Source organism: Ammospiza nelsoni, chromosome 3 (assembly GCF_027579445.1).
Source record: "Ammospiza nelsoni isolate bAmmNel1 chromosome 3, bAmmNel1.pri, whole genome shotgun sequence".
Lineage (NCBI taxonomy): Eukaryota > Metazoa > Chordata > Aves > Passeriformes > Passerellidae > Ammospiza > Ammospiza nelsoni.
The window spans coordinates 2,284,704-2,309,006 of record NC_080635.1 but is presented as its reverse complement, the minus strand read 5'-3'; the positions used below and the strand labels follow the sequence as shown (position 1 = coordinate 2,309,006).

The 24,303-nt window shown below is 45.9% G+C and overlaps 1 protein-coding gene across 1 annotated transcript in view; it reads right to left on the bottom strand.

Annotated features, from left to right (window-relative positions):
- The window catches only part of USP34 (ubiquitin specific peptidase 34), a 119,451-nt gene extending 102,772 nt beyond the window's left edge, over window positions 1-16,679 (bottom strand). Inside the window, exon 1 of the mRNA XM_059467457.1 lies at window positions 16,546-16,679. Within this exon, the coding sequence (XP_059323440.1) occupies window positions 16,546-16,588 (43 nt within the window). The 5' untranslated portion in view covers window positions 16,589-16,679. The remainder of the gene's footprint in view (window positions 1-16,545) is intronic.
- Window positions 16,680-24,303: the final 7,624 nt, after the last annotated feature.

Here is a 24,303-nt window from a genome sequence, read left to right as displayed (position 1 = left end):
GGCTTTTTTTCCCCCCAGATTTTTAAATGCCTGCATTTTGAGATGACCCTGAGACCTCCATTTCCTTCTCCTGATCAGATAAAGACTGAGAAAAACAACAAACAAACAAAAGCCAAACCACAACAGAACTACCAAGATAAGAACAATGTGCTGTGTACATATAAGGTTATTTCAGACTGAGCTGATCATCACAGCTTTCAAATACAGACACATCTATCATGACATTTAACCATAATGAATCACTAATTGGCAAAATGATAAAGGCTCACCACATTTGTTACACAGGAAACCAGAACAGTTCTGTACTGAGTTCAAACCCCAAATGCTTCACTGAGGGATTATCAAATGTCCCACTTCCCTCCAAAAATGCTTCTGCACTCCAGTAAGGCCAACATCAGTGGGGCCGGGCTCCATTTAGGCAGCACCTGGTTATGTCCCAGGGCACTGCATTCTGCCTCCTGTCCCCAGTGCACAATTCCTGCTTCCTCCTGGTCCTGAGCCTCCAAACATTTGTACAATTATCTAATTGCTACACAAATCAAGGTCAGCATTCCTCTGAAGTGGATCTTTGCATTTATAACACACCTAAGTTCTCATCTCCACGTTTCACAGTATCACACCCTCACAAATCCCCTCCACAAGCAAACTTTGTGGGAAAGGCTCTCCAACAGCTCTGAGCTCCTCAGCATCCCTGTCCCAGCCTCAGCCCTGCAAGGTCCTGCCTGATCCATCCACGCAGGTTCCCAAAAGCTGCAGCTAATGAAGGTCTGTGGGCACGGATCAGAAAGCAAAGCTCAGAAGAAAACCACTTCACAGAAAAATCACACTGAATAAATACTTCTGATTTCTTTGAAATAAGGACATCACGTATGCACACACATCCACCTTTCCATACATATATACAAATAAAAACTATCCAAAAAGCAGCCTCTGAGCAGGATACCAGCACACTTTAAAACCACTTTTCTGTCTCACTCCTAGAAGGCTCTGAAGATCCTACACAACACTGGGCACAGCTCAAGGTGGAGAAGCAGACTAAAAGATGGGAATTACTCAATATCACCTTTTATTTTCAACACCACAAATTAGCAGGACAGTTAACTCTCTGAAAGACAAAGCACAGCACTGAAGAAACCAAGAACTCCATCACACAATTTAGGTCAATCTTACCACAAAAGACAGATCTTTAGCTACAGATACTATCTAAAAAAAAAAAAAAAAAAAAGCACCAAAAAAACCCTGCCCAGCATCAAAGCTTCATAAAACTTCTGCTTTCCCGATTCTGTGAGCATTGTTAGTAAGATTAATTCCTTCAAACTCAACAGAAAAAAAATTGTTGACAACTACATAGCAACAAACATGATTTTACCTGGTAGGATCTCACACATACATTTCTAACACTTCCCTCATCCCCACATGACCCCACTCCAACAAGCAGGAGTAACTCCAACTCACAGAGCAGCCTTTTCATTGCAATAGGTTGAATCACTCCTAAATTTCCCTCTTTGAGATTATAAAGAACTGAAAGTTAAGCAAACTGGATCTTTAAAAGCTGCAATTACCATGTGAAGAAGACAGAATAAAGAAGTTATGGAAATACTGAGGCTAATGCCAAACTAATGTCAAAAATAGGGAGGTATTTGCACAAGCTGGAGACCCTGTAATTTTCCTGTTTATACATTCTCCATCTCACACACTGACCAACTTCTACTGGTGCTATTTATTAATCACTGTAATTAATACAGTGGCTACAGAGGTGATTTCCCTTTGGGTGTCTGTGCCTAGAAACAACCCTGGTTTATGCCTGAAAAGGCAGGAGCTCCATGCAGCAAGAACCACAGGAGGCTGCAGATTTTAAGTCCGTGCCACCACCAACAGTGGCAGTGACACACGTGCCAGGGCTTCTCCTGCACTTCAGCTCCAGTTCTCTTCTGCCCTTAGCAGAAATTATTGTGTTCAGTTAATTTGTGTCCTCACAACCAAATTTCACTCTTGGGCCTTTGAGTTCCTCCGAGTATCAGCTCTGTGGATGCTCTTGGTTTGCAACACCTCTGTTTAGGGGCACATGCAGCTCCAAGTACAGATGCAATTGGTTCTGAAGCATTTCACAGATTTTTTTTTTTTTTTATTAAGGAAATACAGATGGAAAAGCAATAGGAACAAATGCACTCATGGTCATTCCTGGGCATTTTCTGATTTCTGTCAGCTCTGTAAGAACTTCCTTGCCACACGATTTCCCTTCCAAATGATGATGTCTGCCTCTCCTTTTAAATCAGTTCTCTTCTACCTTGAAGGGGCCTGTAGTAAAGCAGACTTTAGGAATAAAGCCTGTCCTTTACTCTGCCATGCCTCAGGAACTCCTCAATGTGCTGCCTCCCCACTTTCTCACACTTGCACTGTTTCAAATCCAGCAGTACCAATCACGTCAAACTCTTGCAAAAACAACTACTGCACCAAGCCTCCATCCTGCAAATTGATCTGGTAGCCAAGACTTGTCCCTGGTTCCACACCCAGGACAGAGATTCCCACAGAATGCACTGAGTTATCCCTGCGTCCTTTCAGAGCTGCCAGGGTGCTCTCATGCACAAGAACTGCTGAGGTGTGCTCCAGAGTGTCCAGCCAGGCACTCCAGGGTCTCTGAGTTTCTGTCTCAGCAGGGGCACTCCCGTCCCCGGGCCCGGCTCCCGTCCCCAGGCCCGGCTCCCGTCCCCAGGCCCGGCTCCCGTCCCCAGGCCCGGCTCCCGTCCCTGGCTCCGGCTCCCGTCCCCGGGCCCGGCTCCCGTCCCCAGGCCCGGCTCCCGTCCCTGGCTCCGGCTCCCGTCCCCAGGCCCGGCTCCCGTCCCTGGCTCCGGCTCCCTCACATCTGCAGTTGCTGTTTCTTCCTCCAGGCACTCACGAGGCAGCAATGTCAGAGATGCTCTCCTTCCCCATCTCTGAGCTCAGCTTTCTTCTCCTTCCTTAAATTTGTCCTACCAACTCTTACTTTACTCAGTTGAAGCCTTTTAGACCTTTCCATCCTCCAGTCTTTCCTTTTCCCTCTTCCATTCCCTGCACACAGACACCTTCCCCCAGCGCCAGATCCAATTTCACAAGCACCCAGCTCAAGCCCACACCACAACATCTGTGCCATGCATTTCCCACAGCCTCAGCATTCCTGCAGGAACCCTGGGAACTGCACAGACCCAACTGGCCACCCCAGCTGAAATGTGCCCGCATTCCTGGTGGCTTTGGAAGCCATGGAACCCTCAGGCTGCCACCTTGGGAACAGGGGAAGCTGGGAAGTGTGAGGAATGTCAAGGTGGGAGAAGTAAACACCTTTGGAATAACCAGAGTTGTAAAATTGCCCCGCCCCACCTGGAGCAGCTTCACCCCAACATTGCTCATCTGTGGGCAGAGATGTGGTCACCATTAGAGTCTCAAAAACCAGAATATTGAAGGCTTTAAACACCCAGGACTAAGCAGCAGAAAGAAGGAAAACTAGGATGCAGATGAATTCCAGCTAAATATATTTTATCCATATAATGCAGGAAATGGGGTCTTTCCACACACTGGCAAGGGCTCATTTCACTGAGGAGTCACAAGAAGGTTTAGGGAACTTTTTATCACAGTAAAACCACAGAACAAAAAGCTGAGCTCAGAACTAACCTGACTTAACATCTTCTAGTGTATAAGTTTTCAGATATTCTTAAAAAAAGAAACCAAAACAGACTGACTTGAAGTGTAATTGTTTATTCAAGCAGCTGATGAGAAGCCAAAACACACCATGGTCAAAGTAAAAATTTAAAACATTTCATATCAAAAATAAAAAAAAAAAGATAATTTCCTTGCTGTTTCCCCAGTCTCCTGTTTTACTTGGCCAGCTCTAAATGAAAACGTGGCTGATTTACCTAATCTCTCACTGAAGGGTGATTTGCTAAGTGTTACAGTACTACAAACAACACAAGCTCCTCCCTCAGAAAAACGCCTACAAATAAATTGACTAAACCAAGGAAACGACAGAAGATGAGAAAAACACAAATCAACTGCAAAGAGCCAGGCAATACAATTCCAAAACACAACTGTGGCCAAAGGAAGCTAAGCTGCTAAGTGCACTTCTAGCAAGAACCTGGGAGCTAGAAGAACACACTGTAATCAGACCTCAAGGACAACCATCATGCTGGACTTGTGGGGAATATCTTATATCCAAAGGTCACTTATCACACTAATCACAAAAATCAAATGGCAAGCAAAAATAATCATTTTTAAAAGCATACTTCCTCTACTTTCAGCAACATAACAGAGTCAAAAGTAAATAATTCAACACTTCTTAGATTTGTAACTCTAATTTCTCCATATTCCAAACTGTGACAAGGGCCAGTTGCATATGGATTGTGCTCCCTCCCCAAGCCTCATCCCATATCAACTTTTCATGGGAAAGATCAGATCAATTAGAGAATGAACATCCGTATCAGAAACTGGTCACTGATACAGAATAACCAGAGGAAATGAGCCGTACACTAAAGAAAACAGCATTAGGAGCAATAATGCTAATCTTGAAAGAAATCCATATGTGTGTGTGTGTATATATATAAAATGCATAACATTTTGTGTGAGTACCATGCACCCAACACATTTTTTCAATGCACTGAGGTGTTTTCAATGACTACTAGGGAGTTTCTTTTGCTCAGGATCAACAGCATGTAAGATGATAGCCACAGAGTTCAGCATCTCCCATTCCCTTTCTACTTTCATCTATTAGAATTCCTATTTTTATTATACAGAATTCATGACTGCCTTAAATTGATTCTCCAGACCTCTTCCCAACCTTTATGGAGCCATCCTTGACAAGTATTTAACAGGACAGTGTCAGCTTCAAGTTCAACTGGCCAAACTTCCTACAACTTTTCAGTGAGGATAAAGTCTTCTTTCTACCTCAGTCTCTTTAACACAAAAGCATCCCAGAATACTCACTAGATACACATAATCAAAGAGAAACAAGTGCAGAACATACTAGAAAACACAAAACGTTAATTCCTTGGTATAGAAAACACAAAAAGTTAATTCCTTGGTATTAGAAACACTTGTTCAAATGCCAGGAACAATGAGATCTGCAAGCCAAACTCTAGCACAATAAAATTCCATAATAATGGCCTGGTTAAGGTGCTTGAGTGCCTTTAATGCCACCTTGATGATCACTCATCAACCACCAGATCATTACAGATACCTACAACCATCTCCATCCCATAATACACCTCAAATTAATTTCAAGTCTACATCAAACTGAACTTCTTCTATTTATAAATATTACACCTTGGTAAATAGATTGCTTTCCTGCAACTTTCTGACTATAAAGTATACAAATATTAAACACAAAGACAACATAATGGCTTTAAGACAGGAATTAGCAACTTTAGGAGTCTCATTTCCCTAGAAAGAAACAAAATGTGTTCGTGTCAGACACAAACTTCTGAACAAAGGCAATTTCAACAAAACTGGCAAAGGTTTGCAAGTCTAAGCAGTGCTGTGTTCTGAGGAATGGAAATACAGGAGCTACTCCAAAGAGCAAGGAAAAAGCAGTTTCAGCTGGTGTCCCATCATCATCTGTTGGTTATTCAGCACCTGAGTAATTCCTCACAGCCTGAGATCAGAAGGAGCTGAGGAGTTTTAACTCAGTATTCCAGTGCACAGCACAGTTACACACAGAGCACAATCAGCCTTGGTATGGTCACCAACCACACAGCACCTCCAATAGAAAACTTCACCAGAACAAACCAGCTGACCCCAGGTAACTGCTGCCTTTATCTTCTGCTCCTCTGCAAACACCAACAAGTTCTCTTTCAATCTCTCCATTCCCTTCCCATCCCACCTCCCTGTCTTCTCCAGCAAACACTTGTCCTGATTTAATCATCCCAAGTTACTGCACTCTGGAGCAGAGCAGCAGCAGCTGGCTCTGGGCAGCTGTGTGCAATTTAGCAATTGGTACCTTGCAGGAGTGATGTCACCCTGAGCCTTTCACCACGCCAGGCCACGTCTGCTGTGGGTTAAATTGCCCCCTTTAGAATGGCTGCAGATGTCCACCTGAACATAAAAAGTCCTTCTTGAGAGCATCTTAAGATTCCACCTTCCCAAAGAGAACCTGCCACAGCCACTGGTCCCAGCAGCAGTTCCACACTGTTTTAAATGCAGTCAAATGCCAATTATCAGACAATGCCCAGATTCACCCAGCACACTGGAGCTGGCTCTACCCAGAACCTCCTGTTGCCATTACAGTGCAAGAGTTCTGTTGTCAGCACATGGCAAGGGTTCCGTATTCCCATGGAGTTTGGTACCTCCTTGATGTTCCTTGTAGGCACTGCCTCTTCCTTGTCCTCACAGCAGCCACCCAACCCACTCCTTTATAACACTCCTCCATTGGCTACAGCTGTGGCCTGTTAACATCAGGCTGCTCTAACCCTTAACAATTGGCTCAGCTGCAACTCTTTAGGGGGTAAGATTACTTTCTATACCTTTATTTACTGATGTTCTATCCCCCTACAACCACAACCTAAATAAACTCCTAAATACAGCATCTCCAATGTGCTGCAGCATGAGCCAGGCCAGGTCTAGCAGCAGCACTGCACACAAAGCCCAGCCTAAGTTCCTACACCACTTGTGCCACTCAGTGAGCACAGCTCAAAGCTCAGCAACACTGAATCCACACATGCCCAACAGTGGCAACCTGGCCAGCGTAAGATGGGAATGTGAAATCCATCACAGATAATTAAGATTAATATTGATATAATGATCAATGCATAATACATAACTGAGGCTGGGTTATGCCAGTGACTGAGGGACAGCAGCATCCCATGCAGCACTGAGCAGGGATACAGAGGAGATTGCCATCAGGGTTCAGGGAGCAGAATGAGCTGCCATCAGTCAAACACTGTGTGATGCACATTTGGCCTTTTTGATCAAACACCAGGAGGAAATGGGTCAGACCAGCTTGTGGGATATCTGGCTGGGAATGGAATTCACCAGGCCAAACTGCACCTTGCTCTGGCTCTGCTGGCCCAAGAGGGTTGACCAGGAGTCTCCACATTGTCCTTGTCACACCCCAGCTTTGAGAGGGCTCCTGGGCCCAGCAGGAATGCACAAAGCTGCTCTGGCCAGGGGGTGTCCAGGCTGCTGCACTGCCATGGGAGGCTGGCAGCACAGCAGGGCTAGCCTGGCTCCAGCAGTGTTCCTCAGCACTGCTTCCATGGCAGTCATGTCAGACAGAAGGAACTGGGGGATCCCTGCACTGCACCTCCCAATGCTTCTGTTATCTTGGGGTTCCCTGCAGCCAAGATATTGCAGTGCTCCCTCTCCAGGGAAAGGCAGGTAACATATTACTAAGGGAAAAAACCCACAAAGCAATTTCAAAGCATCTATGCCACTCACTGGAGTTAAAAAAAAAAAAAAAAAAAAAAAAAAAAAAAAAAAAGAAAAAGCAACACTCAATTTCAGAGTCCTGTTTTAACTCAGTGCTGTGAATTGCCTTTGACTCCAAGACAAGATGTTACAATTCTGGGAGGGCTGTGTTTTTTTCTTTGTATTGAAGTTGTCATAGTTCCTCTTTCAATTAAGAAAAAACCCAACAAAACAAAACAAAAAACCCAGCTGAATTTAGGCAGTATTTCCACAATCAAGTCTGCCTGACATCACCAAAACACAGACTAGATGTGGAAAGTCAGGCTGCCCATCATAATATTTTGACAACAGCCACTGCAAGTTTGTTAAGGAATCAGCGCAGGATTGGACAAGCTCTGCATAATTTGAGCAATTCCCAGCATATCACTAATTATCCCAAGGTGAATTTCCAGGCTAGGGCTGACAGTGTCAGTGCCAAAACTACTGCTCAGATAAAGGACTGCTCGCCTGCAGCTCACAAGAGAGTTCTTGCATTCTTTCCTTTCAATAACAGAATGTATCAGTACTTGAATGACTCTGGGTTTGAGTCATTTTCTCTAATACTCCAGCTCTGAACTTCTTTTTAAATACTACTTTAAGGTGAAGACACAGAACTCAGTCTATCAAACTACTTTACAAGTAGAACAAAGACTTAATTGCATGAACAAGGTTCCAAAAACTGAAGAGGTTTTCTATCAGTTTTAATTAAAAGCAGCAAGGAATGCAAAAATTAAAATACCTACTCCAGGAAGCATTCTATTTTCGAGAGAGAACTTTGCAAATGAGTTCAGCTGTACTACTTGGCACGCTGTGAATCAGCTTCAGACAACAGGAGCAGCTTTCCCCCACAAGCAGAAAGAAAGGCCCAGGACTGAGCCACCCTGGCCCACAAGAAGCAAGAGATTACCAGCACATTTCCAACAAAAGCATGTCATGACTGTGCTCCAGCTTTCAGGGACAACATCTGTGAGAGGCAAATATGATGAATTCATTTCTCACAGAGCATATTTAAGGCTGCTTAAACAAGGAGATGAGAGGCAATGGGCAATGGGTCATTATCCTCACTGGAGCTCCAGGCAGTGCATTGAGAGCCCAGGAAGAGCTTGCTCAGCATTTGAGCTCCAAGGCTTGCTTTGTTTCCAGCAGCACAGGTGCAAGCTGCACTCATTCAGGAAGGACAATAAACTTCTGAGAAAGGACAGGCTAGCAGTGAAGTCACTGTCTCTCAACTCTCAGATACACACTCAAATTTTGCATTCCTCTGTGCCAGATAATCTGTATGTAGTAATTCTCTCAAACACATGGTGCATTAGGTAATTTACTGGCTAAAACAATTTTATAATTTCTAAAAGCTGCTAGGTTGAAAGAAGTAAGAGAAATAGGAGATGGCTGAAGGCAATGCACAGGGCCCATACGAGCACATCCAAGAGAGCAGTTAGGTTTCATGACAAGCATCCCCCATGACTAGAAAATGTATTTACAGGTGCCATTCTGATCTAAACAAATGTTCTTACAGGTCTCATATCAGCAAGTACAGCTATGGCTACACTGAGCTCAAGTCACCCTGGAAAGACCCAAACTGGCACTGCTGCTCACACTCACTGAGTTTCCAAAATGCTGATTTCAATTTCTGATCAGTTTGATCAGACTGCATCTACTCTAAATATTACAGATCAAGCACTGACACTTAGGACTTGAAATACTCTGGCACAAGTTTCACTTCAATATTAAGGAGAAAAAGTAGCTCACAGGAAAAAATAGTTCAACCCAAAGTAAACCAGCAACAGTTTGTTAACTGTGAAAGGAGCGAGAGACCAGCCAATGCAGACAAGAATTTACTGCACTCACCATCCTTCAACTAAGCAGAACTTGATTGCACTGCTGGTGAAAACCATGGGGTTTTTATGAAGAATTCAATAATTACGTGTCACGGAATAATAAATAGACAACTGAGCACTTCCTGAAGATGAGAAGAAACTCTTGCTAAAAATTATCAAATCCCCCCAAAATGAGCCAAGCAGCACAACAGAAAACTAAAGACAATGAGTGTTGAACAACACAGCACAAAGCATGTTTCTATACACAATCACACAGATTAAAAACTCTCAGGTGGAAGTCAGTGCAATGAATTGGAGGCATGTTCAATGTGTGGAAAGAGTAGGAAAAGGCAAAAAAAGTTTTCCCCTCATTCCTTGATGGGAACCAATGATGTGCAGGGACTCTGATCTAGAAACAAGTCTCAGTTGACACAGGTTTCTCAAGTGTTATTCACAGCCCTTCCACAAATGAGCTGAAGGAAGGTCAACTCCCAAAGGTGCATTTTCCACCAGGACTTTTTCTGGCAAGTTTCTCCTTCCACCAGTTGCTCCAGCACTAAATCTCATGAGCAGCTCTAAACTCACTGTCCACTGGATGTGCTGGATCTGAACAACTCCAGAAATAAAACTCTGCACATCTCCAACAAGCTAGATATTTTTACTACATGTTAAGAACACCACAGAAATCCTCACAGCTGCATATTTGTGTTTAGCATTCAGATTGCAAATCAATTCCCATACCAGGAAAGAAGCAAAGTGGGAAGAATGGCTTCTCACCTCTTCACATTTTCAAGAAATTGCCAATTTGCTGCACAAAATGAAAGAAGAAATCACCTCAATATAAGCTTAAATGGCAGAAATTAAATGGCCACAACTCTGTTTAATTGCAGCATGCTGTTACTACAAGCAGCCCTGAGTAATCAGCACAAGCACTTGCTCCTGAGGATGGTAAGACTCTTTTTCACATTCTCCCAGCATCCAGACAACTACAAAGGTGTAGCTGGGGCTGCAGAAATCCCTATTAGCTACCTGAAAAAAGTCAGAGAAGAAAACAGATGAAATAAAAGGAACCAAGAAGCAAACATTGCTCTTCCCTCCCAATCACTAAAATGCCAAATCACAGCCTGCTCATCACTTGGACACAGAAAATTATTCCAGGATTTGCTTTTCTGACTCAATGTGAGTAGAGCACAGAAAGATGGAAGCAAACTGCAGTGACATGAGAAATCAAGCAAGGAATTAAAACCTCTAACACAGAAAGTCTGTGTAACAATAACACAGAAGAAAAAGAAGCAAAAAGGAATTGTATGAATTAAAGGAATGGGTGAGCCTCGTAAGTGTCTCCTGGCAGACAAAAGCAATCTCCCAAAGCAGAGGCATCACCTCCAAGGCAGGCCAAGGGAGATGGAGCCAGGTCTGCCCCCAGAATCTGTCCCCTGAACCGCAGAGTGACAGAGCCTGAGCATCACCGTGCCCCACAACACCCTGCACCAGCTCTGCATCCAAGGACAGCTCCAGGAGCTGCTCTGGCACAACCAACACCAATCCCAGACAGCCTCAAGCACGCTGGCTTTGGTTGGCTCAGGAACTGCTCGGGACTTGGGTGACCTAAAACCACCCTCAGGGAGGGACAGCAATGCAGCCACAAGCACACCAAAGAATGATCAAACAGGCAGATTTCCTGCATGGAAACATGATGACTTCACATTCTACACCGACCGAGTCTCTTTTGGACATGAAGCAAGGGATTGCTTTTCTTTTCCTTTCCTGCTTTCTTCAGTTTCCTTGAACTTATCCCCTGGCTACTCTACAGTGCTAGAACCTCCTGGCTTTAAGGATATTATTCCAAGTACTTATCCCACAGAAGATTTCCCTGTACACAAAGAGAAGCAGCTCAGTAAATACACCTCAGTGCTGTATAACCCACACCAAACTCAGCAGAACAGGATTTATGTAACCCATCTTCAGCATCACTGACCAAGTGGCCTGAGCTATGAGAAGGAACCAGTTTGCTGCAGCCTGAACAGGAAAAGTCTCAGGACAAAATCATTCCTGATCACATCAAATAACGCGAACCAAAATCATTGTACAGAACAAAAGCTGAAATATCTTTCCAAAAATAGAAGCCTTTTGGCTATTAAAGTCACAGAGTTTTTCTTTGCATTGCTTTACAAACAAACCAACTTTGTCTTAGTGCCACCTCCCCTTTCACTTTAGGAAGTTCACAATTAGTGAGGATCTAAGTTTCCCCTTCCATTTTTTACCCTCTGTTTACTCCAGTTCATTTGGAGTAGCACTTCACAGTCCATAACTGCAATTTGGCAATGCTGCCACAAAGAAAAGGTTATTTTCATTTTCCTTTAGGCCTGGTTGCTCATTGCCTTAAAAAGGGTCAAAGACAAAAGTAAACACAAAAAAATTCCTGAATTTCAGTGTTATAAACAAGCAACTTTCTTTTCTTCAACAGGAGACAGCAAAGATCCAAACAGTTGGGCAGTTACCCCAATAAATCCTCCACAGCATCTCTGCAGAGATTCTGAACATGGAAATACCACTTAAGGGGAAAAAAGATGCATCTTTTAAAAAAGGCAAAAAAAAGAAGAAAAGCATGAAACAGAGACAACTTCTACAGTTTTGCACAAGAGGAACCATCAAAGAGCCAAATGAAACCTTAGATCTGCACAAAACACCAGAGCAATCAATCCTGAAGTTTACAGGTAACCATGAACAAGTGAGAGCAGCTCTTGGAGACCAAGTGATGTTAATGATGCAATAGTTGTAACAATTTTATAGCACATCCTCAATAGCTGAGTCCTCACAGCATAAAATATTGATCCTGCCCAGATCCCAAAGAGCAAACTGAATGCTGCAATGTTTTGGAACACAACTCCTCACCCACCTCAAGGTAAACATACCCTCAACCCAACCTCCAAGACTCCTCTCTGTACTCCCCACATGCCAGAACAACATGACAAGGAGTCAAGAATCTCCAGCATCCCCATTCAGGGCTATCCTGAACCTACACAGTCAAGCACTCCAGCACCTCAAGTGTTTTATGGAGCTGATCACTCTGGGAGCAGTTCTGCAGACAGTGATAACAGAGAGAAAAACAAGTGTGAGTCCACATTCATCTCCTGTGCTTCAGTAAACTGGGGGGGTTGTTTTGGGTTGGTCCTTGGGGGCTTTTATTTTTCTGGTTTACTAAAGAGAAAACATAAGGAGAATAATAGCCTGCAAGCTGGTGTAGTGGAATAACATCTAGAAGGCTCTAGTCATCAGTGTGAGCTGATTTTACAAGATTTCAGAGCTGACTGGGGAAAACATGGGCTGAAGAGGTAGTAATTGAAAAAAGTGAAGCAGAATGCTGGGAAGAAAACAAACTTTGTTCCCAGAAACCAAGAACTGGGAATAACCGAGGCCTACCAAGGTAACCTAAAACCACAGCTGCCACTACATAATAAAACCTATTTTTCCATGTTGTAATCTTTGTTTCTTACTTTTATAAAACCCAAGCCAAACAAGAAGAACAAACCAAACCAAAACCAAAATCATCTACAGGGATTTAAGTCAACACACATCAAGATCAGCTGCAGTCCCAAAGGGGAGCCTCGTAGCAACCGAGCTGAGCTGAGCTGGGCTCTCTGGGACAGCCCAGGGCCAGGGCTGTGGGGACACTGACTCAGGATGGCTCTGAGAACCACACTGGCACCTCCAGCCAGGAAGGGGCACCCCCAGGAAAGCCCTGCACCCCACAAACACTCAGCACTGAGCACCAGGTCCCCAACACCTGGGAGTGAAGGCTTCACAGGGATGGGGAGGTGTTAGAGCTCACTCCTCCAGCAGGGATCTGCAGGCAGCTCACACCAGGCCCTGGCTCCAGTGGGACACAGCAACCTGCAGAACTCCTGTGAGACCTGAGACAGCCAAGGCCACCTCTGAGGTTCCATTGCTGTGGTTTCTGGCTCACTTTGGGCCTGAGATTATCTGGGTATCCGTGCAGTGCCTAGCAAAACAGAGCTGTGCTGATCAGGGCCTCTGGACGGCACAGAAATGTAACTACTGCTCAAGAACAAGTGAAACCCAATATAAACCCTCCTAACTGACAAGAGCTGGCATCCAAAGAAACCAAGGAATGCAAAGTGTATCAGGGTTCATTCTGGGATACAGAATGCTGGAGATTCACACAAAAGCACAGAATGTCCTCAATGCACTTTTGCTGTAAAATTTGTGCACATTTAAATGAGCCCCTATAATTAATGCTGTGAGAATCTGTTCCTAAGCCTTTTGCAAATAAGTGGCCTTATCTTAAAGAGCAGCCCATTGTGTCTTCCCTTTTTCTTCTTCTATTAAAGGCTACTAAAAATGTTTATATTGTGGAAGATTAATTAAAGAAAAATCAGACTCTTTATAGACTTTACTCCTATTAAACCTTGCCTGGGATAATGTAAATGATGCTAAGAAACCTACAGTGAGAAATTAAGACTGTTTGCTCTGATTGAACAGATTGTCTTATAGTGCAACAACTCCTCTAAAGTCTGGACATTTCATAGGGGAATTTACATTTTATCAAGTTCCTGGATCTAAGCATAACTTCAAATTACTACTTCTCAGGAAATAACTTCAAGATCAGGGAATTTACTGGGTTGAACATGCAGATCAAATGCTGAAAATCAAGATGCTGCAAGAGAAGGAAAAGAAATATATACAAAAAAAAAAAAAACAACACTGCTGATTCCACCCACAGAATACTGCCTGCTTCTCATGCTTAAGCACAGCAACGTATGCTAAACACATACATGCATGCTTACACATTTTGGCCAAAAAAATAGTCTCACCACTCCACAGGTGTCCAGCTCAGCAGCTCAGGCAGCCCCTGAGTGCCAGGGCCAGGACCACTGAGTGCCTGTGACAAAATGAGGACCTGGAGTGTTCCCAGCACATAACCCTGGGCTCCCCAAAGGTCACTGCTGGACACAACTCCCAGCTCTGCACAGTCAGGGCTGTGGGCTAACACTGGGGCACGCTGCAGTGGGACTAACACATTTCCAATGTCAATGTGTCTGTTTGGGGCAGAGCTGCTCAGCTTCACCCTCCTGTCAGCCCTCAGCTGGGAACTCCCTAGGCAGGAAAAGGGAGCTGCCCACGTGTTCCTGCTGTCACTGCCCTCCCCAAGCCACCTGCAACGCAACCGACACCAAATCCTGGTTTGTAAACATCACAGCGAGTGCAGACAAAGGCCAGGGTGCCTCCTAAAAATGTTTGGTTGACAAGAAAATTCCAAAAGGAAGGAGATGCTGTTCCCTGGCCTCTCTGGAAGCCCTGCTGGGGAGGTCAGGTGAGAGCTGATCCCAAATGCTCCGTGGGCAGCAGAGGAAGCTGCTGGCAGCCTGTGCCTCACACACTCCGGCCCTGACCTCATTCCTTACCACCACTTCTCACTTCTGGGGCAGTGTTTTAGAAACCAAAGCTTGACATCATTTTTGCACTATGTACTATGTATCATTATTACTTAAAGAACACAAAGAACTCAACTGGAAGTTATAAACACAAGTCAGTCTCATGCAGTGAGAAGGGAGCACCTCACATGTCTTTGCATCCAAACCCAACCAGTTCTGCTGATTTACAGAGGGCTTCTCGCTCTGAAGGGAAGGCCAAACCTAATGTCACTTAAACAGCATTTTTTGAAATTAACTACATATCAGCAGTACTGCAGAATTTTCCTAATGAAGTTTGACTTTCAAAGACATATTTCCTTCTACTGAATAGCAGAGATATATCTTACATAATGCAGAACCATTAAATTATCCATACTCCAGTTTTATATATATATATCTACATTAAAAAAGAACTGGTAAAGTGATTGAAGACATTGCTTTATCTATAGGGAAATATCTATCTTCATCAATCCCAATTACCTTAAAACATCGGCAAAAATCAATTCATACTGGAATTTCAGGGATTCCTTGAAATATCAAATTTAATGTTACAACACTTTCCTATTTGATCATACCAATCCAAATCAAGTTTAAGCAACGATTACTTATCAATCCATCCAAAGCAAGTGAAGTTTTCTCTTCCAACAAGCAGCTGTCATCATATACAACTGATAATTAAGACTTATTTTGAACCTACAGTTTAAATAACCATTTGGTGTGTGATATCGACATAATTTAATCCAGTCTCTGAACTCTCAGAAGTTACTTTTACACCTACACTTTTACTTCTCAAATGAAACGCTGCCCATCACTGAACACCCTATTTCCCCAGCAAGAAAGAGGCCAACATTGAACTCCTGCAGGATCCTAGGGAGGAACAAGCAGCACATGGAAGTGGGCCTCAAAGAGCGAGGACAACTCCCCCCAAGCCCTGTCCCAGGCAGCATTCTGTGCTCCACTCTGCTGGAACAGGATTTGCAAAGTGCAACCAGGAAAAATGCCATGTTTAAGATCCGAGATAGTTAAACTTCCCTCTAATCGCAAACTTCAGCTGGTAAGTTGTTTCAATTCCTCAGCATCCGTACAAATGGTGGTTTTTTCGTCTTTGTTCGTGAGGCAGAGCTCCTGAGAAGCTGGGAAGGTACCTTGGCTGCCGCGGAGCGCAGGTTCCAAGGGATACACGAGGCCTACAGGGACTTGGGTGCCCCAAACGCTCCCGATCGCAGCGGCAGCGGGGGGAACACCTGCTGTATCACCCCTCCGACCGTGCCGGCAACACTCGGAGAGAGGGAACTTCGGGAGGGAGCCGGAGACCACCCCCGGAGCCAAACACCCGCCAGCAGCAGCAGCTTCCCGACCTCGCCAAGCCGAGCCAGGCTCCTCCAGGCGCCGCTTCCCTCACAGCTCCGGGAGGATGGGTGCCCAAAAAGCACCTGCACCATGCACCGAGGCCGGGCACAGCGAGGGGCGGGCAGGAGCACTCCGAGCCGCCGCTGCTGCTGCTGCCGCCGGTTCAAAGGGACCCAGCCCAGGCCCGGCTGCCCCAGAGCGGCTCCCGGCAGCTCCTCAGCCCGGCCAGGCCCCGCCGCGGCTGCCGGGGATGCGGATCCCGAGGGAAAGGGGGGATGGAGCGGGGACACGGCGGCGGCAGGCCCGCCCCAGGCCGCGGGGAGCGGGGAAGGAAGGAAGGGGGAAGGAAGCGCCGAGCAGGGCATGGAGGGAGCTCCTCCATGGCAGCGGAGAGAGGGAACCCCGCGGCCGGGAGGCCCGAGGCGCGCGGGGAGAGGCGAGCAAGGAGGCGAAGCGGGGCTGTAACCCGGTGCAGAGGAGGGTCCGCGGGGTCCCGGCCCGGGGGGAGGGAAGCGGGGGAGGGCGGCCGCACTTACTCTCATTTAACACCTCCAGCAGCTCGGCGCAGCTCTCACACATTGTTCATTAACAGCAGCAGCCGCCGCCGCCGCCTCCTCCCGACCATTGATTGATCCGCTCGGTGCTGCTGATTGATGATTGATGGGGGCCGGGGCGGGGGTCACCGGGGGGGAGGGGAGGGAGGGGGCGGGAAGGAATGGGAAGAGAAGGGGAGGGGGGGAGGGGGGGGGGGGGGAGAGGCAGGGGCCGGTCTGGGATCCGGGGCGGCTGATCAATGCAAATGAGCCTGTGGCGGCGGCGGCGGCAGCGGCGGGGAGGAGGAGGAGGAGGAGGAGGAGAAGCCGAGTCACTCACTGGCTCCCAGGGACTCCACGCGCCGCCATTTTGCTGAGGGGGAAGGAGGAGGAGGAGGCGACGGGAGCGAAGGGGGGGACAGGGCGCTCGGGCGCCGCTCGGCAGTTTCCGACCAGGCAGGAGGAGGCGAAGGTGGCCGAGTCCCTCCTCCTCCTCCCTTTTCCCTCTCGCCCCGCCTTCCCACCGCGGTTCCGAGCGGCGGGATGGCGAGCGGGGAGGAGGAGGCAAGGGGGCGGGAGGGTAAAATGGCGGCCGTGGCGGTTGGGCGCGCGCCCGGGGAAGGGCGGGAAGCGCCTCTCCCTGCCCGCCTCCCGCCGCCGGGAATCTCCGCCAGGAACGCGCGCACGCCGCCACTCTGACAGCGCCGGGGGAGCGGCTTCTCCTGCCCGCCCCTTCCCTCGGTGCCTGGAGCCGCGCTCGCCGGGCTGCCTCGGGGACCTCCCGCCTGAAGAGAGCGCTTAGCACGCTAAGCCGAGCCCCGTGGCGAGGCAGCTCCCGGCTTCCAGGCCCGTTTCCAGGTCTTTGGGGTGGTTTCTTGGCGTTTTCCGCCGTCGGGGCGCGGGACGGAAGAGCCGCCGCCATCTCCTTCCCGCGCCGCGCGGCTGAGGGGAGCGGGGGCACCTGTGGGCGCCACCGACCCGGACCCCGGGAATGGGCTTTTGGAGGGCTACGGTAGCGTTTTCTACGAATAACTAATTTATTTTTACCTCATAGTTTTGTGCCCTGGTTTGTTGGGGGTTTTTTGGTGGTTGTTTTGCTTTTTTTTTTTGCTCCCCCCCTTCTCGCACCGTGATTTATTCTGTACGATCAGTAATGGCATCTGTGACTGGCTGGAAATAGTATTTTCTAAATAAATGACACGGTGAAAATGAACGAAAAACTTTAATTGAGGATACGTAATTTATGCTGTTACAAGTAGCAGTTAGTTCACTCTGCCTTGCGTGCGTTTCGAACGAGGTTTCAAACCCGTGGATGCCAAATTTTCAGGCAAGCATCTGTTTTCCATTAAAAAAAAAAAAAAAAAAAAGCCCAACCCAATTTTTTCTTTTTTTTTTCTTTTTTTTTTGCCATCTCTGAAGGCTGCTCCCTCCCGCAGGTACATGTCAGTGAATCGGGATCACATGATGGGCTCGGCTGCTCTTTCTGCCCTCAGCCGGCAATTCCGAGCACGGAGCGCGGTTTTTGTTTCTGCACCACCACCCAGCGGCCAGGCCGTGTTATCTGAGCACTGCCAGCGTACCGACCTGAACGCGGGATTAAAAACCCAAATCTATTAATAGCCGCAATGCAGATGCCATATAGTTTAGCAGAAAGTCAAACAGAATCGCCAACTGAGGGAAAAAAAAAAAGAAAAAAAAGTTGCTTTTAATTCCTCAGTGGCTGTCTCGTATCTCTTCCACTTGAACTAAATCTTCTGGCATCGTGACAGAGATGCAGTTCTGGGTTTTTTTAATTCCGTGTGCATATTTGTCCAGGCTGATAACAGCGTGGTGGTTGTGTGTGTAACCTCCCAGTGCAGGCCACAGAATGCTCAGCTCCAAACCATCCTCCAGGCATCACTTTGTTAACATAAGATTAAAAATCCCACTGCTGTTCAAAAGTAAGAGACAATTTATTGTAAACAACATGTAGGGAACAGCTACAGTGCAAGTCAGGAATATACTAGAATCATGTTTCACCCAGAGTTCTTGTCACTGCTTTGTTTTGAAATACTTTCCATGGTAAGCTTATCAACAAAGATAGCTATTCCTAAATATTCCCTGCTGAAATTTCCTTTTACCATTTTAAACTAATACAGAATATTAACTTCAGAGTCTACGGGAGACACAGATTGCTTGTCTGTTTGTTTAGTTCACATAACATATTAGTGCAGATGTATTTTAAATGGGAATAACAAGGGGCAGTAATGCAAGAGAGAGGTTGGAGACTGTGAGTAAAAACCTAAAGACTTGCCTGAAACTTTTTACTGATCTTTCTGCTTATATTTAATTTATAGGTGTTTTAATTCCTGACAGTGTCTTTTCTAAATTATGTATTTTCTGTTGATAGAAATCTGACTAGCATGAGCTAGTTAGCTATTAATCTAACTGGTTAAATCACTAAACCTCCATAATAATTACAACTATTTAATTGCTAACTGGTTTAGTTATTAAAATGTCACAGATGTACTGGACCCTGTCAAGCCTCTTTTGGTTGCTTCATCCCTTCCAGCCAGCCTGAGAATGTATAATGGAAGAATAAAAGGAGTCCAGAACGTTGCAATTGTGCTCTGCTCCTGCCTGAGTTAATGTAGTGACACCTTTCTCTTCTACAGCACCGATTTCAGAGCTTGAGGTCCATCAAAGGTAGATCAGAGGATTTATGTGTGAGTTTTCACTCGGTGTTGTGCTGCCTTACCTTCTGTGTGTCCAAGAGGATTTCAGTTACTGTGAGGACCTCACTCTGCAGTCTGCATCATCTCATTTGAATTTGCACTTTCCTCTCTCTCTCCCTTCCTCAAGCAGGCCCTGCAGGACCTTTTCCAGCAGGCTCAGACTGCCAGAACATGCTCAGAGATGCTTTTGCTGACACTCGGCTGTCTGGTCTGAGGGCAGCCCCACACAAACCCCGGAGCCACAGAAGGGACCTGCTGGAGCCTGGAGTGATGTGCCAGGCTCAAGGAGCACAGCACAGAGCATGGCTGACCTTGAGGCACTCCTGCTTTTGAGCACAGCACAATATTGAATGCCTGATTCCTTTCACTGCACTGGTTTCCTTTTATTTATTTTTTTTTTTAACTAGAGACTAAATTGAATTCTTTTCAATTAAATTAAATGTTAGCTTCCAAGCAGAAGACAAGAGCTGTCAGTGGCCTGGGTACAGAGATCGTCAGCCTCCTGCTCTTGCTGCTTGGTTTTTCCTCCTAACTGTTACTCTCTCTGTGTGCCAGCCCAGCGGGGCTGTTCTATCCCCAGGAGGCCTCTTCCCTTCCCCTGGCTCCTCAGCTGGGAATATTTGCTCTGGTCAAGTGCCAGCACAGCTCTTCTGGAGCAGTAACTTAGATAAATGCAAGACTTTGGCAATACTAAAATCCTTAATCCAAGTTTGGGGCTGGATTAAGAGCAAGAACATTTTCAAAATTCACATCCCAACACTGAGCTGGCAGTTTAACTGGAGCCCAGGTAAATCCCTGACCTCATGGCTGGAATGCTGCTGGGAACCACTGGAAGCCACGAACAACAGAGTGAGATTTGAGTTTACCCACATTTAACTTGCAGCACTTGACTTTCACTGCTCTTTCAGCACTCTGAGCTTTCTAACAGGGTCCATGTCTAACTAAGCTTGGGTGTCACAGCACCCTGAGAAGCACCAAATTGATTTACCCCAGATAATACAGAATACTCAAAATTTGGCCACAAATACCACGTAAGTACAGACAAGGCATTGCTGACAATGAGAGAGCCACCAGAAACTGAACCACTCCCAAAGTGTTCCAGGCAGCTCCTGTTGGGCATTTGGGCCTCTTTTGGACTTTTTAGTGGTGCCACACATTTGCAGTGTTCTTTGGAGAGCTTTTCCTGTCTGGCTAGCAGTGTCCCTGTAAAATAACCAGCAGTGGGGCAGGAAGGGGGCTGGAGCCTGCTCCCAACACATGAGGGAAAATTTTACCTCCCCTCCCCACTCCAGTTGTTAAATTGGCCCATTCCTGCTGATTGCCGAAATCACAAGATCCACAAAAGACTGCAGCCGTCAAGGCTCAGGAAAAGCTGAGACTATTGCAAAGGATTTAAGACTTACAGGGTGTTCACAACCAAAAAACAGGCACCCACATTGCTCTGGGACTGGGGAGAGATTACCCAAGAAATGACCCAGGAAAAAGTGCTGGGTGACTTTCATTTACAAGGAGTAAATAAAAATGAAAATCTGAGTGTTTTGTTTTCTTCCATAGTCTAAACCTCCAAAATACTCCTTCTTCCTCAATCCCATCTTTCCTTGTACTTAAAACACAAAGTGCTTACAGGTTTATAGTGTAAACTCTGGGACTTTTAGCTACTTGAGGTGCACTGTACATGGGATAATGACCCCAAAATTATTCCCCCAACGGGAATGGCCAAGCCCTTTCCCAGGGGAACCCTGCTGCCAGGAACAGCCTTGGACAATGAGGTGGGGATGTCCTGAAGCTGAAAGCCTACAAATAAATTCAGTCTCAAGGACTGAGGTGCAGAGGAGCATTCCTGATGGGCAGGTGGACAGGATTCTTCTTTCACTGATGGTTTTTAAAGAGCTGTCTCCAGTTTTGCTCCATAACACCTGGAGACAAGCCTAGCAAGGGGGAGAAGGCGTTTATCCACACCTTCCAGCACCCCTGGAGTCTGGGATCTGTAATTATCATTACCCAGTGATAAATGGACTCTGGGACAGGCTGGTCCCTCACCACAGGCAATTTAATGCATCAATTTCAACTTTTTTTCCTCTTTTTTTTTCCCCCTTTGAGCTGAAGTTTTATTTCCTTTCCAGTGCTAAAAACCATCAGCAATAACTCTTAGAGCTTCCTAGAGAGATGAGCATTTCTAAAGCTTTTTTTTTTGCATAAATATTAGCTTTATTGGAAAATAGTTCACTTAAACCAATCAGATTAACACACACCAAATTATTCTAGTTTAAAAAAACCAAAACCAACTAACCTAAAATGCTTTGGAAGATAATCTGCTTCAGTTACAGTAGCAAACACATCATGGCAGCCTGAAACAAAGTACTTGGGGTGTCTTCATCAGCTGACAATCAATCCATGTAAACACAGAAAACACCCCCAAATATTTGTATTTATCAATGTACCTGGAGTACACAGAACTGGTTTGTTTTTTGGGTTTTTTTAGTAAAATCTGTATAGAAATATGCACAAAACATTGGTTTACATATAATTACAAGTTATGGAGATGTTTATATGATGGTTCATGCTTTTTATCCATATATTTTGATTTACAGAGTGTGCATTAGAACTAGAACTTTCTTAGATGTACATTGTCTCTTATTTATTTTTTTTTCACATTCAGGATAACTGCACTAGAAATATGCACACACACCAGTCAAATCTTTAATGGTATCCAGAACTCCACAGGAGCTGCATTTTTATAGCAGCTGCAGAGATCAGGGAAAGGCACCAATTATCTTAAGAGAACAAGACAAGACCACAGTTAAATTTTTAGATCTAAAAGGGAAGCAAAACCTAAGATTAGAATGTTGTTACTCGAGAACTCTTAAGGTATCAAAATAACCAAACAACTCTTCTTTGAATCAACATAAAAAATACATTTTGGGGTTGCTGTTTGCAAGTTTAGGTCACATTTAAGTATCAGTGAACAACCAGACCATGAGGCTCAGCCCAACTCCAGCCCTGAAGGGAGGAAGGTGCACAAACACACACGTGCGTATCTCTGTTCAGAGCACAAACACACACATGTGTGTATTTCTGTTCAGAGCACAAACACACACATGTGTGTATCTCTGTTCAGAGCACAAACACACACGTGTGTATCTCTGTTCAGAGCACAAACACACACACACACACACGTGTGTGTATCTCTGTTCAGAGCACAAACACACACACGCACACGTGTGTATCTCTGTTCAGAGCACACACCTGTTTCTGTTCACAGCACAAACACACCTGTGTGTATCTCTGTTCAGAGCACAAACACACACGTGTGTATCTCTGTTCAGAGCACAAACACACACACACACGTGTGTGTATCTCTGTTCAGAGCACAAACACACACACGCACACGTGTGTATCTCTGTTCAGAGCACACACAGACACACACGTGTGTATCTCTGTTCAGAGCACACAGACACACACGTGTGTATCTGTTCAGAGCACACAGACACACACGTGTGTATCTCTGTTCAGAGCACATACGCACACGTGTGTATCTGTTCAGAGCACACAGACACACACGTGTGTATCTCTGTTCAGAGCACACACACACGTGTGTATCTCTGTTCAGAGCACATACGCACACGTGTGTATCTCTGTTCAGAGCACACACACACACACGTGTGTATCTCTGTTCAGAGCACACACACACACACATGTGTATCTCTGTTCAGAGCACACACACGTGTGTATCTCTGTTCAGAGCACACACACACACACACACGTGTGTATCTCTGTTCAGAGCACACACACACACACACGTGTGTATCTCTGTTCAGAGCACACACACACACGTGTGTATCTCTGTTCAGAGCACACACACACACACACACACGTGTGTATCTCTGTTCAGAACCAACTCAGCCTTGAGCTCTGTGACTCAGGGCATGTGATCTGCATCCCTGTTGCTGGGGTTCATTTCCATTTCAATCACCTGCTCTGCACAGCTCTGGCTGAGCCAAGCTCTGCTGCTGCTCACCAGCCATTTCATGTCCCTCGACAGGACCTCAAGTGCTGCACCTTAACCTGCCCAATAGAGGCAATACTGCCTTGAGGCAGAGCAGCAGGCTCCAGGCTGATGGGAAGACATGAAACAGCCGGACCTGGGAGCTCTAAGGGCAGTAAGGAATGGGTCTGGAACTGTGGCAGTGTTTTGGGAGGCTGCAGGCAGTGCCAGCTCAGTGCCACTGCCCAAGGGAGCAGCTGAGCTCTGCCAGGGCCGAGCACAGGAAGGAGCAGGAGATGCTCCCAGACACAGAGGGTCAGAGCCCGGCCTGGAAACACCCCGGGCACAGCTACATCCTACAGGAACACCACTAACTCATGCACTTCTACTCCAAAGGAACACACAGCACAAAGCTACCAACTACAGCCCCCCAAGGGGCACACAACAAACAGCCCCAGCCTGCCTGGCCCTGGCACAGCTCTGACAATGGCTACACCTCATCCCAACAGCCTGGAAACCAAATCCATGGAGAAACCTGGGGACAGCTCGACACAGACTGCTAGAGAACAGAGACAAGACACGACACAGAGGGGGAAGCCAAGACTGTACACACCCTTAGTGTTCATACTGCTTCATTTATCTGTGAAAATCATTTAACTACAAAACTGTAGGTAGAAAAATAACCGTAGATCTTGTCTACACATGTTATTAACATGGACTATTTTAAACTGTTTAGTCAAGATACAGTGCAATACCTCTTTGAAATAAATTGCAAAGAGTCCAGAGAGAGAAAGAGCAAGAGTACCTCATTCCTGGCATTTGATAGTAACGTGGTATGGAGTAGTTATCCACGGAGGTAAGTCAGAACAGCTACCGTACTTCCAAATGGAACCCAACTTAGTTCGTGGTAACTTCAAGCACAACCAAAGTCCTTGAGATGAGGCAAGCCAGAAGCAACAGTTATCTAGACCTCAAGGAGCTTTTCCTACACCTTCAAATACAAATCTTAAATATGATCACAGCATTTTCATCCAATAAAAGAATAAGCCAAAGAAAGAAAAA